The sequence below is a fragment of the Notolabrus celidotus genome, chromosome 8, assembly GCF_009762535.1.
Source record: "Notolabrus celidotus isolate fNotCel1 chromosome 8, fNotCel1.pri, whole genome shotgun sequence".
NCBI lineage: Eukaryota > Metazoa > Chordata > Actinopteri > Labriformes > Labridae > Notolabrus > Notolabrus celidotus.
Genome location: NC_048279.1, coordinates 30,244,001 through 30,258,915, shown reverse-complemented (window position 1 = coordinate 30,258,915; position 14,915 = coordinate 30,244,001). Strand labels below are relative to the sequence as shown.

The following is a 14,915-nucleotide window of genomic DNA, read 5'->3' as shown; positions in this document are numbered from 1 at the left end:
CTTCAAATAAACACTTCCCATGTCTCGTTCATTTGACTTGTAAACTTTTTCAAAGTTATTAGAAATAAAAATAAATCAGAGAGAAATGAGGCTCAAATTAAATATCTTCCTTGCAGCTGTAGCAGCGTGTATCCCCAAAACTCTCACCCAGTGTAATACTTCTGTCTCATTAAAGGTACGTGGAGCACAGTGGGCTTGAAATATATAATAAAATGAAACGACTAATATAAGAAACGAATGAAATAAGTTTGAGGAGAGGAAAAAATTAGAGCTGGGACTGAAAGTACTCTCACCGCTCTGGATAACAAGACAACAGAAAACAAGTAAATGAAAGAAAGGGCAGACTTCAATATGTCTTCTTTATTAACTCTGACACACCGCGGTCGGATAGAAAAGAGATGAGTTACACTTTTCAAGTTGCTTCCATGACTTGTGCAAACACTAGACGGTATCTGGGGGAGAAGAAAAACAAATGAGAAGAAAGGAACGAGTGCTTTTAAACCTAGGTGTTGATTCTTTATGCAGTATTTATTGATTCCCAGCTTCATATAAACTGGATGTTGAGGCATAAACATAGTACATTTGAACAAAAATATAACCAATATTTACAATTATTGTATTAAAAATACAAAAACAACTGATACGTACTCCACCAATTGTCTTTTTAAAAGACATACAGGTCAAAGTAGTACAAGAAAGAATGAAGAAAAAAAAAGGTCATCACCAGCTAAATGTACATTTCTCACTGACATCACACATCAAACGGAGTAGCAGTTCTACCTACTACACTTATCTTTACGCTTGTACATTTTTGTGCAACTTTTTGTTTTTCCAAATAGGACTCGGCCTGCTAATATGCACATAATCTTCAAGAGTTTGAATGAAAGTGAATGATGCATGTCACCACTGTATTACAAACAAATTATTATTAACAATCTATCTGCAGCCATTACAAAAATTACAATAACAAAAAAAACCAACATGAAATCATGAGTGTGAAGTCACAGAACACAGTGGAAAAAACACTGCACTCATTCATCTTTTTCTCAGTCTGTAGTTTCTGAGACTGATCAATGTGATCAGTGCGACTCAGTGATAGAAGGAAACCAAAAGTGTCTTTTCACAAATGTTCTCGAATTGTTCTGATTGGCAGCCTTGGAAAAAAAAAACAGAAAAAAAAACACGTCTTCATTTGTCAACTTCCCACCGGAGTCAAAGAAATAAAATAAAACCTCTTCAGTCCCTTCCACGGATTGGAGAGATGTGGTGGAAAAGCTCTGTAACAGGTGAGGATGAAATCTGTGAGCACATCAGCACAGAGGAGAGGTGCAGCGTCGCTCTGTGTGTAGACACAAACATCTACTTCACTGTAACATGATGCCGTCTAAAGCCAAAACAAAACACAAACAGAACACGTAGCTTCATCTTGTACTGAGTCTTAATGTGTTAAAAAAAAGACGGGGGGGAAAGTATCTTGAATAAGGCATTTCTCTCCACTATCACTTGATTCAAACTGCTCTATAAACAAGGTGATTTGTGACGGGAACGACCATGCAAAGAAATGGATGCACTCGTGGCATCGTAAGGCGCTTTGGACATTCACAAAAACACTTGATGTATGTTCAGGCTGAGGAGAAAAACTTCTTCTGAATATGTGGAGACTTTTATTTTGAAGGGGACGAGTGTGTGTGTGTGTGTGTGTGTGTATTGTTATAAGACTCTGTACAAGATCATTTGTAAAGGTAGGGGTAGTTTCACGCTCGTATTGAACACATTGGCAGCTTCTGAAATATGCTGATGTTTGCTAAAAGCACGAGAGGTAACTCGAGTTCGAGTCATCGACCTTTGTGGTTAAAACATTTTCAACCAATGTCCAAAACCTAACATCAGATTTTGGTGACACTTCAATTTAAAGCACACATTTAACCACTAAGTAGCAGCTTGTTGCATGCATGATAGCATCATATTGGCTCTATACCTGTTATATAAGGCATTATTTATGCTTCAAACTCATCTATAATGCCTTTTAATCTTAAATAAGGAAGTAAATCAGATCAATGTGCTTTCATTTGTTGCACATCCGTCTTTTAATTTGCTTCGAGAGCAAAACATACTACATCCTGGTTAATATGAACCTCCTCAGCGTTTGAATGAGAAGCCTGCTGAAGGAAAACTGACTTAATTACATAGTGTTTGTCAAATAGGGTCACGCATTAATAAGGCATCAATGAGTGCTTTATATTAGCATTCAAAAAGCCCATGATGCTACTAATATGCATGCTTACAAGCCGCTAATTAACAGTGCATGTGTGCCTTTGTGTAAAATGTTACCCGGCTTTTTAAAAAGGTTGAACCTCAAGGATTCAGTCTCCTCTCCTGCAGCTGCACTCTGTATTTATTTAGCTTCAGTCTACCTCTTGTACCTCTGGCGCTCTGCAGAGAACAACATGATGGAGTCCGACATGTTTTGCTCAGTTTTCAGCAGGTGGTCCATCACCTCTGTGCTTTTTTTTTTTTTTTTTGATATCACCTTTGGGCCAGTTACAAAACAGCGAGCAACAGGATGATAGAAAGACTAATAAAACCAGACGAGCTCCGAGGCGGGCTGACAGTCAGATATGGTTCACTCATACCCTGCTATCCAGGCCAAACGTCTGGTAACATCTAGGATTGTGCTGAAAGTGCTTTTCTTAGAAGTAAATTGTGTCTTTCTGTGTATGTTCTGGTACATGTCATGTACTCTGTGTGTTTGTGTGTGTGTGTGTGTGTGCGTGTAGGTGTGTCAGTACACTGTGCGTGTCGGCTCTCCTCCTACATGTAGCTTTGATTTGAACCAACACTTGATAATCTTTCACATGTGACACATGAGATAATACTGGATTTAAGAGTTCAAACACTCAAACAACAGGCGGCTTGTTTCAGTCCAGGCAGAGAAATGAGCTGACTTGAGAGTCTCTCTTTCGGCCCCCAGAGTGCAATCAGTCAAAAACAAACTAAAAGAAACAAAAATCAAAACAAAAAAAAGAAAAGTGGGAAATTTCAGAGTCAAGTCAACCGTTGTTTCTCTCCGTCTTTGAATGAAAGTGTGTTTTTTTGTTTGTTCTGTTTCTTAGAAAGTACAAAATGAGAAAGTGCAGATGGAGGTCAACACGTCATGATGCTGCTGTGTTAACATGTGGGATGTGTTGCTGTATGGAGCGCGCCGTTTTAAGAAGCTGCGCCCGTTTCAAACAGCAACGTCTCTGTGTTTGATGAGTATGAGGCGAGGTCGACCCCCTCCCAGCACCGGTTAGGTTCCTGTAGTCTTTTTATCCAAAGTGCCAGGCGTTATTTCTTTTTTTTTTCTATGTCGTCTTTGACCTTCTCTCCATCTCTTCTTCACAGTATTTTTTGCATGCAGGGTCTTTCAACCCCCTTGTGATGCTTTAAGGCAGGGGAGGGAGACGAGCAGAGGAGTCTACCGATCAGGAGGGAGAGCCGTGTGGAGGAGGCAGGCACGTACGTAACTGATGATGAGTCCATTGGTCTGTCAGTCTCTTTAATCCTGCCCGCCCTTTACCAAAGGGACTTCAAGTTACTGCAAAAAACAGGGACATGGTCCATGTTCGTCCCTCAGACCGCTGACACCTGTTCATCCTCTGTGGAGAGAAAGAGAAGACGGAGGTCAGAAGGAGTGTGGCTACACTCTGTTTTTAGTTTCTTCTAAAGATCTAGAGAGTGTTTATTTTAGAGAGAGGTGAAAAGAGCAGCACTTTAAAGTTGGAATGAAAAGCTGTCTTCTCATTGGTCTCAAAGCATGAATCATGCCCCCTTTCTCAGCGCTCGCCATCATTTGTCAGATTGATTTCCTGCCTTCCATTCGTGTCACTTTGAGATGAAAATCAACTCGCAGCGACTTTAAGAAATGACACTGACGAATACACACTCTGTCAGTCTGATTATTCTTCAGTGTGTTTTTGACAGAGGCTGTTTGAACTCTCGGTGGTATAAGATCTATCTGCACCGTCATGAAGCATGAAACCCTGGACAGCCATGATGTTACCCTCGTTTAGATCAGGTGAGGTGATTTGAGGTTTTTTATTCTCTGTTTCTTTGTATCCTTTGCATAAAAACTGAACTAACGGGACAGGGAGGAGTCGAAGAGAGACCTGATTCTGTGCAGAAAGGCTCAGGCTGACACTGAAGCCAGAACTCTGCTGTGAAGACTTGATGATAGTTCATGATCGACGCTCTGGAGGGCACAGCGCTCTACTTCGTCAGCAGCAGACAAACATACCGACAGCTTTCCAGTTTCTTTTTTTATACCTCCTTAACTTATCTCTTTTTTACTTTCTCTCCTACGTAAATATGAAAACAGTGTTTCTGTTTCTGACAGTGTCAGTAAGAATTGAATGACCTACTGAGGATTATTTAAGGAGATCTTGGATTGATAATGCATAAATGTTAGATTATGAGAGAGAGTTTAAAATATGTGAGAGTGAGTTTATCCAGCTCATTAAAGCTCCTATAAGTAACTTTTGGTTTGTGTCGATATTGGTGAAAAAGTGGAGAGTCTTATCTCTGCTGACTTTATCTTGTTCATTTTATTATTCATTTATTTATTTAAATGGACAGTGCGTACTAATGAACATTTCAGCGTTGCATCAATGTAAATATGCCAGAGTTAGTCATAAGGGAAATTTTCATCCGTAGACCCCAGCAGGTCAAAACAGAGTTCATAACTGATGTCTAAATAGTGTTTTACGACGACTTATCTCATCCTGCTTGCTTGTAAATATCAAATGTATCAATCCTTGAGATTAATTGCTGTCCAACTTTATTTTTAAAGGCTTTTTCTTCTTCAGCAGGTCTCATCTGATACCTATATTGCAATGGCAGCGTACACATACATTAAAGAGAACTACAGAAATGGTGGCTAGTGGTCTAGCAAGCTTTTGTAGCATCACTATTATTGTCTTTGTTTCATGAGCAGCGGAAATGTCCTCACTGGAGCTTAAAGTGTTGAGGCGCAGGTGTGCACTCTGCTCACATGACCAGCAGACGGTGGCAGACTGATTAAAAAGGGCAGCGCGTGTGTTTCATTGTTAGCAGAGGTTATAGAGCATAAGCTGAAATCAGAGGACCTTGGGGGCTAAATTCAACTGTGTAACAGCATAATTTGAAGTGTAAGAAGCAGCCAAACTTTGACTGACATTGTGAAAAAGAATCTCTGTTCCCTTAGCCTTTAAACATTTTCCAAACATTGAGAAAAGCTCCATGTATCGTTTACTTCTTCAAGTTAATTTTAAGCCTGTCCTGATTTGATTTTTGTTCTAAAAGGGGGAAAATGTTCTCAAATATTTAGAATATTGTTGATCATATATTTTAAAACTTCTTCCTTATCAAAGTAACAGTACTGTATCATGTCTGTTTGCTATTATTAGTACTCACAATCGATCAGGATCTGAAAACGTTTGCAAACATCACACCTACAAATATATAAAAAGTGCGTCTACATCAACAAATATTCATCCAGAGTGAGAGTGGACGAGCCAGGTGCGTGCTGGTGCAGGAGGATGGAGGTGCATGTTTTCAGGCATTGATTCTGACTGCATGGGTGAGCGTGTCCTAACGGCACTGTGCCTGCTGATGGATGCTGTTCAGCACAGTGTGACAGAGAGAAGAGCACAGTGTGTGGTAGAAGAGAAGTGAGCTTCTGGTCTAACCAGTATGACTCATGCATGATGACATATTGTGGGTCAAAGGTGAGGGTCCCACTCCAAATGAACAATTCCCACATCATGAATTCTGAATGTGTGAGTTTCACTCTCTGATTAGGAACATGATGGAGAATTGTGGTTCAGAGTGGGACCGGTCCTCCTGGTGCTGTGTGAGGCTGTGTGAACAAATGGTCAGTCTCAGTCCAGGTGTGTGTGTGTTCCTGTTCACATGCAGGTTCATTGGAGGGGGGCAACCTGATAAATGAGTTTTTACCTGCCTTGGGGAGAGGGGCCCTGCCTGTTAACCTCCGCACACACACTCTCATGGTCTGGGAGTCTCAGGTGTATGCCGTGCCACTGGCTTTGGCTTCCTCAGAGCGATTAGTTTGGGAGACAAGGACTCACCCTCCTCTTCCTCCTCAGCTTCTTCGTCCTCTGCCGGTGAGCGTGTGCGATGGAGGCCGCCTGCTCGCTGTTTCGCCCCCTGGTGGGCCTGGTGGGAGTCGGGAGACTGGGTCACCATGCGTGAGCGCTGCAGGGCTGTAGTGTAGTCTGGCGGCCGGCGGCCTGTGTGCGCCGTCGTGGACGCGGGGACAGGCGTGGTCGGGTGCTGACCTTCGGCGAGGTCGGAGATGGTGAGGGCGGTGTAGCCGGGGGGAGTCGGGGGAGGCTCGCGGTAACGACTTTCTTTCCGTGCTGGAGGGTGAAAAGAGATGACGATGAGGATGATGAAGGGACTTTAAAACTTTTATACACACAATCCATTTTTAAAAACAGACGAGCTCAGAAGTTACTGAAAATAATCACAGCATCTCTGCTCAGGGCGTCAACACTGTGATTACAAAGTCAGTGTTTTAAACCCACAGGTGACAAGAATGCACCAGAGGAATCCTTTCTGTTACTCTGATGCATTAGAAGGAAAGTTAAACCCCTCTCATGTTTGTGAATCTGAAGCATGTGAGAGAGAGGTCTGTTAGTTTAGCTGGAAAGAGTTAGCCTGACAATACCCAAACACGAACACGTCCACCTACCAGCACCTGTAAGGCTCGACTCAGAACACAGGAGTTCTAATGTCTCAAACTACAGAACACAGGAAAGATTTAAAAATAGAGAGGCATCTTCAACTTCAGGGTATTTGTGAGCCTCTCACAGGGAGGGAGATATAAACAAAGATGAGACTGACTAAAACCTGCTGTAGTTATGGTTTGCAGGCAGGTAAAAACAAAAGAAACATGCTTGAGATTTCTGGATGAGAGGATGTTTGGGGAGACGTTGCCAACACAGACAACACAGACAACTCCTCTCTACAGCAGGAAGTGGAGGTGAGATTGTGTTTGTTGGTTTGAGCTTCAAGGCCTGGGATGTTTAGTGTTGCTGTAGCTACGATTTTAACTCGAAATACAAAACAATTTTGACTCTACTGGAATTGAAGAATCAGAGATCAGTTGGAAGAATCAAAGATGAAGGGGTCGGGGGTCGAATCAGCACATAACTCCTGTGGTCTGAGCCTGGGTTTAAACTGATAGTTCACATGTGATATCTTCATTTAATCCATACAAAACCTGGAGTGCATGAGTGACAGGTTGTTACTGTTTTTTGCCTGTGATAAGAAATTCAAAGTAACTCAACGTGTTTCATATGAAATGTTTTAAAACAGTGATCAATGAATCAGGGCTGTGAGCTGCAGAAACTCACAGAGGAGTCCTTTACCCCCAGCGGTGATGGGTGACGGAGATGGCCGGCCGAGCTGCTTGGCCTCCTCTGACCCAGTGGATGTGATGCTACTAGTTTCTGGGTCGGCGCTGACGTCCTTTCCTCCCCTCCTCTTGATGGTGCCAGTGTCTCCCTCAGAGTCCTCTCCCCAGTACGCCGCTGAGGACGAGGAGGAGCTGGCAGACGCCCAGCTCCCCCTGGCCTGTGCTGCCCACAGAGCAGCAGGCCCTCCTAATAAGGCCTCTGGTCCTCCGGGTGGGAGGCCTCCGATGCCACCTCCGCCTACTCCACCGCCAAAGGCCAGAGTCTCCCAGCTACGGCCCTGCTGCATCGTCTGGATGTTGTCATGGGACCCAGACGAGCAGGAAGTCCAGGAGCCACGGCCGCTGTCTGCAGCATCCAGAGAAACACGATCCCCCTGATCCTGAGTCAGCTCCTCTGAGCTGGGTGAGGAGAGCACTGTGGGGCAGCCGGTGTAGATCCCCCGACAGTCCTGCATTGATGAGTACGACCTGTGAGGTGAACAAACGTTTACAGGTCAGATATTTAAAACAGATCAAAGACAACTCAAAGGAAACTATGCAGCCGTTATGTTAATCTACTGCAGAAGGAACCAGGCCTTTATTTGAACCAGGCTTTTATTAGAGGTCAGCATTTATTTCAGATGAACTCAGTCTGGTCATCTTAACATACAAGGCTTCATTTGATTGTTAGTCCAGTCGACAGCCAGTTAAGACCAGCTTCTATTCTAACACTGATGACGTAAAATATATGGTAATGAACTTCTGAGTGTTCTTACCCAAGGCTGTACTGGTCGGGATCAGTGGTAGCTCTTCGCTCCAGCCGTGATCCTACGATGTGCGATTCCACGACTCCTCCAGAGTGACGGAGCCTCCGCTCCTCCTGGGCCATGTCGAAGGAGGAGTTACTGACAAGGCTGGAGCGAGAGGAGATCTCACTGTGACCGGAGTCTGAGTAGGCGTCTCCCATCCGGTTGTAACCTTGATGTGAGAGGAGAGAAGGAATAAATCTCAATTGAAGAAAGGGAATTTCAGCATCTTAGCGGGATTCAAAATGTTGTTTTTTACAGTCACATCTTGTAGTTAGTTGAGCAATAATGTTCATAAAGAGAAAAGGGATGATAAAGCCCTCTCACTGACTCCTGCATAAAGATTTGGATCCAACACAACATACTAAACTTCGAACTAACTTACAGTGGATAGACTTTTTTTATTCTTCAACATAAATCAGCTCTATTTCCATTTCTTGTTGGGTAAGTGTTTTTAAACGAGGCATCACAAAGACTGCAGGGGTAATTGTAGAGTGCGTTTCCAAGTTAGCCAGCCGGCTCTTTAGGGATGAATGCATGAGCTTCTTACTGAAACAGCAGTTCAACACATCGTTCAGGGTTTGAAGACGCTGCTGAGCCGTGTGGAAAAGTAAAAGAATAAGCATGAAGTGACTGGGGATTGAACAACAAAGTCCTGTAAGTACAGAAATGACTGGAGCTGACTGCTGACACATGTAAGGAGATCTTTTCTAGTTATAGGCGACTGTCACTTAGGCATTTACAGTAGCTCAGCTGTACAGCCGAATCGCTTGTAGGTCATATTTCCCTGCTGCTCTAAGCAAAAAATTCCTTGTAAGCTCTTTAATGCCGATGTCTGAGTTTGAAGAAAGGAGAGAGTTAAAATGAATATTTCAGGAAGGTCAAACAATAAAAGATGAGAAGCAAACATGAGTCAGAGGAAGTGCAGAGTGATCCGGATTACCTAACACCAGGTGATGTTACAATTAAGACCGGGGTGCTCATAAACTCCCAGGAGCTTTACGGAGTCAACGATGAGAAAGTTTAAACTCTAGTTTCTAAAGTTCATCCATCTTAACTTTCATACGTAACAGTATCATGTTTTCAGTTTTGTTTATGGGGTTGATTGTGTAATGTTACATGTCTCATTTTTGTTGGTGGTATCATCGACCTGACTGGTTTTGTCCCGTGAGCTACCGAAGGAGAGCCTACAACAATGTGTGCTTTAATGCCACTAGAGTTAATTTAATCTTAAAGGCACAGTGTGTAGAAACAGGAATATTTAGCATCATCTAGCAGTCAGATTCTTGATCAAAATAGTCCCTTTCTCACCCCTCCTGTTGGTTAAGCGACGGTGAGCTTTGAGGACAAGAAGCTCCTTGTGATGCATGATAAGTATGATCCTCCATGTGGCAAGTTTTCCTAACAACAAAGTCTATCAATGCAAGTTATTTTGTGCACAACTACAACCACTCTCTTCTTCTTTTACTTCATCTTCCAACAGATGCATTTCTCATGTCCATTCACTAAAGGTTAATGCTACTATGTTACTAGTTTGTCCGATCTGTGCTACTGGAACATGGCGTTGCAAGATGGCATCCTCCTAAAAGTCTAATTCTAAGTTAACATAACAGAAAGATTTTGATATTCAGATAATTATATGCTAATTTAAACTCACTTAAGAACATCATATTCGATTTCTACCAAGCCTGTTCTGCTAAATGCCACTAGATTCTACGCACTATCCCTTTAAGTCTCACTCTTCAAGCAGTAGCAACATCAGTGTCTAATGGACATTAACAAGAAAAGTTATCTAAACAAACTGCTGACACTGACTGAACAACTTAACAGACCTTGGCAGGAAACAAGACGATTAAATCAGCCAGAAATTCATTTTAAAATGACATGAGGGTGTCTGGGTAATGTGGGGTGAAAATATTACAGCAAGGATCTCTCTGAAAGAATAAGCCAAGTTTCAGATCTTTAACTTAAAATATAAGTCTACCAGCTCAGGTGAAAGTCTGCACCTCCAGAGGAGTCAGCAGCAGAATCAGTGTACCTACGGACAGCTGCAGTGGCTTAACAACGAAAACACAGCCTCACTCTGTGGACTGAGAGTGTCTCCTGTGACCAAGATAAACACATCATGGTATTAATAGTTTAGTTCCTGGTGTGGCCTGAACTTCTGGTTTGTTGTTGTCTTTTCTGAAGCAGGAAACAACAAGAGTTTCTTGAACTTCTCTCAATGTCTTTCTGAGAAACGATCCCACTTCCTGTCACCTGAGAAATATTGTACTCTGTCACCTCCTACTATACAGGTAGCAAAGCAGGAGCTAGTGTATCTGGGTTTGTCATGAATAAGAAATAAGGTGAGTGTGATTTTGGAGGGAAAACACAAGTCTGTCTCCACATTTCTGAGACGTATGCAGTGCTCGCTTGCAGCCACCAGGAGGCATTTGTGGAACATGGAATGACAGCAGGAAGGAGCCTGGAGACTGGTGGAGGGAGGGGGGGGATTATTGGCTTACCCTTCTTGGGTGAGCTCTGGGGGGAGGTTGGCGGGGAGGAGAGCTGGGAGGAGGCGTTGGACACGGTGTCCTCTGGCTGCCTGCGGTGCCTTTCGTTCCCCTCCTCTGACAGAGACAGGATCTTCTTCAGAGACTGCGGGGAACTGGTGCCTGTGGACATTTGCGAGGAGATGAGCAGAATTAACACGAGGAACACAGCCATTCCCCGAGGGGGCCGGGATGCTAAACTGCATTGTCTGGGATTTTCTTGCTTTTTTTTGTCATTTGCTTGTTTGCCAGACAACCTCTGGGTGGCAGCACTGTCATTAAGAAGCTGGCTGTGCTATTGTCTGCAAATAACAGGATGAAGGGGAAAAACAAGGCCATGGTGATTTGCAGGCAGACAAATGAACAGTCAAGAGGCTGATTTCACTCAATCAAGTATCAAAACAACAATAAACACAGTTTGATCTTGTAGGGACGACAGTAACTCATCTAGTGACAGCAGCTTTGAAATACAGAGACTTAGCTCAATTAACTCTGACATGTTGCTAACAACATCAATATGCAGAATAGTGATTCCAGCACAGACTACAGATCTGATCTGATGCAGACTGTTGGGGCATGTTGCATCAGAAACAACACAGGTTTGCACACATAAATAAAGATGTATCACTTTTAATGTGTTTCCATAAAGAATGAATGTTTTATCAAATAAAACAAACTCTATGTTCTGTGTATGGAGAGCAAAATCAGACTCGTTACGGGATAGATGAATGAACAAGGGTATCTAATGTGTACATAAACTTAACATGAATACAACCAACTAAAAAGGCACAAAATTAAGGAATAAAATCATTAATTTATAATAAAATATTCTATATGTATAAACAATGACAGTATACTGAAGGTTAAATGTTTGTTTTTGCTCAAATTAGATGAAAAATATCAAACCATCCGTGCTCTTATTGTTGAAAAAAATCTATCTTTACAGGACAAACTACTACGATGTTATTTTATGAACTTTTTTTAGATCAATTCATGTTTTTTTATGTCATTTAATTACATAATTATGATTTATTAGAGCTGATTGGGTCATCTATTGATGCGTCAGATTAAATTCATATCTTAGTTACCTGATGTTGCTGATTATAAGTTGTAAAACTACTGAAAGTAAAACAGCGACTATGTATACAAACTAGAACTGATACCACCAGAAAGCATCTGAATGTTTGCATGCATTGTGCTATAGTAGTTGGAATTATGCAAGTTTCTCAGTGCAAATGTCCTTTAACAGTCCCTCTATACAAAGACAGAAAAAAACAGGATAATATAAAAATAAATGAGGGTGTCTAAATTTGCTTTTAGTGGGGTTATATATTATAAGAAAACTATTAATTCCATGTTCTTAAAGCTCAATATTCATCTTACCGAAAGGCGGCAGATCCTTGACTGGCACTTTCTTTCGGGATGGGTAAAGGGCGACTGCAGGGACCTGGAGGGCCTGGTTTCCTTTAGCCAACTGGCCCCTCTGCTGGCTGGCAGCTCGAGACACAACTGGCGAGGTGTCTGGTCGCTTCCCACCGGCATTCTTGGGCACTGGAGAAAGAAAATGTGATTAAATCAAAGTTAATTTAGATTAAAGGCTATGAAGGGAAATGTGTACACATACAGATGTCTATTTTCTTCTAGTTGAATAAAACAACTAGTGATGAAGAGTTGGCCTACAAAAGCATAAGTCCCTCTGACCACTTGTGCTTTCCTCTGTTTATCAACGTAGTCACAGCGAGTGGAGTTGGCATTTCCAATGGGAAACTGGCCTAGTGGTTCAGTTATTTGTATTCTGTGCCAATTAGTCCTTAAGCAAGACAGAGTGTCTGGCTTCTTCTGTGTTCCCACCCTGTTTGTCTCTGCTCTAAGCCCTGGAAATATTTGTGAGAAATGTGCTTTAAAAAAAGTGTTTTGATTCCTTAAAGTACTTTTAGGAGGATGCAGCTGTAAAAGGGAGGTAATGAGTTTAAGGTCAACTCCATTTTTATGTTCTATTACATCTCTAACTCACATGTGCTTATAGAGGGTTCACACTGCATGGACAGCGTCTGCAGGCTCTCCTCGTTGGTCTCCAGGCTCAGGTTGGACAGGTACTGTTTGACCTTCCTGGCCATCTGGGCGTCCTCGTAAAGCTTTTTGGCGTTCAGGAAGGAGCTGCGCCGCACCCGCTTCTTGTGCCCGCCTGTCTGGGTGACGTCGAGCACTGCCGCATTGGCACTACCCTGGCTGAGGGACCTGGTCACATTAAGAGTCAGCCGTGCAGAAAAATGTGTGCAGGGGAAGGAACGCAGACAACGACAAACAAACAGAAAGAGAAGAATTAGCACATGGCTTTGCTTTAAGAATTAGCTGTATTCTGAGTGTATTTAAAAAGGTAACACTACAGTGCTAGCATGGTGTTTAAACTAAGACATGCAGAGAGCAGCTTGAGGTATTTCTCTCAACTCTAAAAAACATTCCAGACATTCCAGGCTGCAGAGGGGGGGAGAGGAATCATGACTGTAGTAGAAACAACAAGGGAGGAGAAAAGGGGGAGCTCTGCCAGTGAAGCACGGTCATAGTTTACATTTCTGTGGCTTGAGTCATAGCAGATACAAGTTGTAGTAAAAGCTTTGCATACACATGGTCTGAGTCAAACAGTACAGAAAACAAAGGGCTCAAGTGTGACTCATGTTTGTTCTTATCAATGGAAAGCTTCCGTTCCTGCAAGGTGTTCTTAATGTGGGTTGTTTTTAAAAAGACTGACGAGGATTCAGAGGGTGAGAAGTCATGCTCTTCTTATTATCTTGTTCGTATCTTGTAATTTGAACTCAGCACTGTGTACTTCAGTGATTAAGATCTCATGATAACACCACAGATAGGGATACAGACGTTGTAAATTAGGGATGTTTTCTCAAAATGATGCGATACAGAAGTCACAATTACCAAAAGAGTTAACATGTGTGTCATTTTTCTTCAGCACAGTGTGTTTCCAAGTGTTTCTCACAAAGTGTTCCAGTAAATACTGCATGAACAATAACATCCCATTTCACCACAAGAATGTAAAGCATGATAAAAACACTATCTGTCTAGAATCTGGAGATAAGATGTTTGGATAAAACCTCAATGACAGGCCAAAGTCTGATACTGAAGCTGCATGCACACCTTTAGTGAAAACATCATGAAGAAAGGTCACATGTGCTTATGTAAGATGCATTCACTTACTACGTTTTCAAATGTAGATATATTTTTGATCACCTGTGTTTAGTTTGTAGCACAGGGCTGCTTTGGTGTTAAATTTGGAAGACGCAAAATAGTGCAGTGCAACCCCAATGTCAGAAAAGTGACCTTTTGTTTCATCCCATGCTCTTTGGTTAGGCTCAAACAGTGTTAGTGGGAGGATTCAAATCAAACTTGTTAGTGGGAGTAAAAGTGTTCAGAAAAAGAAGCAGGCATAGAGCCAGGAGGTGCAGGGAGTGCAAAAGGGTTTTAGGGTCACCAAACTTACCCTAAACTTCTCCATTTCTTCTTCCTAGTGGGTGGGTGCCATGAACAGAGAAGCATGGAGGGCAAAGGGTGGACAATTACAGAGAAAAGAGAGAAGGAGACAAAGCTTAGGACAGGAAAGACCACCAAGATCACAAAAGAGAATTTCACCAAAGTCCCACGTGAAAGTCATAAAGAAGAGGAAATCAAATGGCAACACGGCTAAGAAGTGACATCAGTAGACAAAGACACTTTCACAGAAGCACTGTGCACATCTTAAGCCAACAATGTGTTTAGGGAAACAGTTGCCAGAGGGAGCAGCTGCTTGAAAGAGAAGAAAGCGTGATGCAGAAGTCTCTGCTGTATCTATGTGAACCGGCTAACCCCGCAGAGCTTGGTTAGTCAGTGGAGTGCTGACTGACCTACATAGAGGGTGAGGGATGGATCATTAATCTGATGTACGGCTTTGTCTTTGAGAGGTGCGTTACCTGGTACGGAACATGAGAGCAGGGTCCATGTTGACGGAGGCCATGCGGCCAACATGGCGAATTTCTTTGGCAATCATCCTCAGCTTCTCAAAGTTCACCAGGCCATCCACTTTAGAGTCATTGCCTGCGAAATGAGGATGGAAGAGAGTGAAGACCAATTAATAACATATTACACGACCAAGCA

The 14,915-nt window shown here is 42.5% G+C and overlaps 1 protein-coding gene across 18 annotated transcripts in view; it reads right to left on the bottom strand.

The window, feature by feature from the left end:
• Window positions 1-345: 345 nt before the first annotated feature.
• rapgef2 (Rap guanine nucleotide exchange factor (GEF) 2) overlaps window positions 346-14,915 on the bottom strand; it is a 142,576-nt gene continuing 128,006 nt past the window's right edge. For 3 of the 18 annotated variants that reach the window (XM_034689715.1, XM_034689723.1, XM_034689725.1), the window contains 9 exons: window positions 14,732-14,855; window positions 14,266-14,289; window positions 12,790-13,013; window positions 12,159-12,326; window positions 10,749-10,898; window positions 8,212-8,413; window positions 7,395-7,924; window positions 6,105-6,395; window positions 2,523-3,638 (listed from right to left, as the gene is read on the bottom strand). In XM_034689715.1, coding sequence (XP_034545606.1) covers window positions 3,613-3,638; window positions 6,105-6,395; window positions 7,395-7,924; window positions 8,212-8,413; window positions 10,749-10,898; window positions 12,159-12,326; window positions 12,790-13,013; window positions 14,266-14,289; window positions 14,732-14,855 — 1,739 coding nt within the window. In that variant the 3' untranslated portion in view covers window positions 2,523-3,612. Of the gene's footprint in view, window positions 3,639-5,973; window positions 6,396-7,394; window positions 7,925-8,211; window positions 8,414-10,748; window positions 10,899-12,158; window positions 12,327-12,789; window positions 13,014-14,265; window positions 14,290-14,731; window positions 14,856-14,915 lie in introns of all 18 variants that reach the window. The other 15 variants (XM_034689718.1, XM_034689729.1, XM_034689728.1 and 12 more) reach the window with 10 other exon arrangements.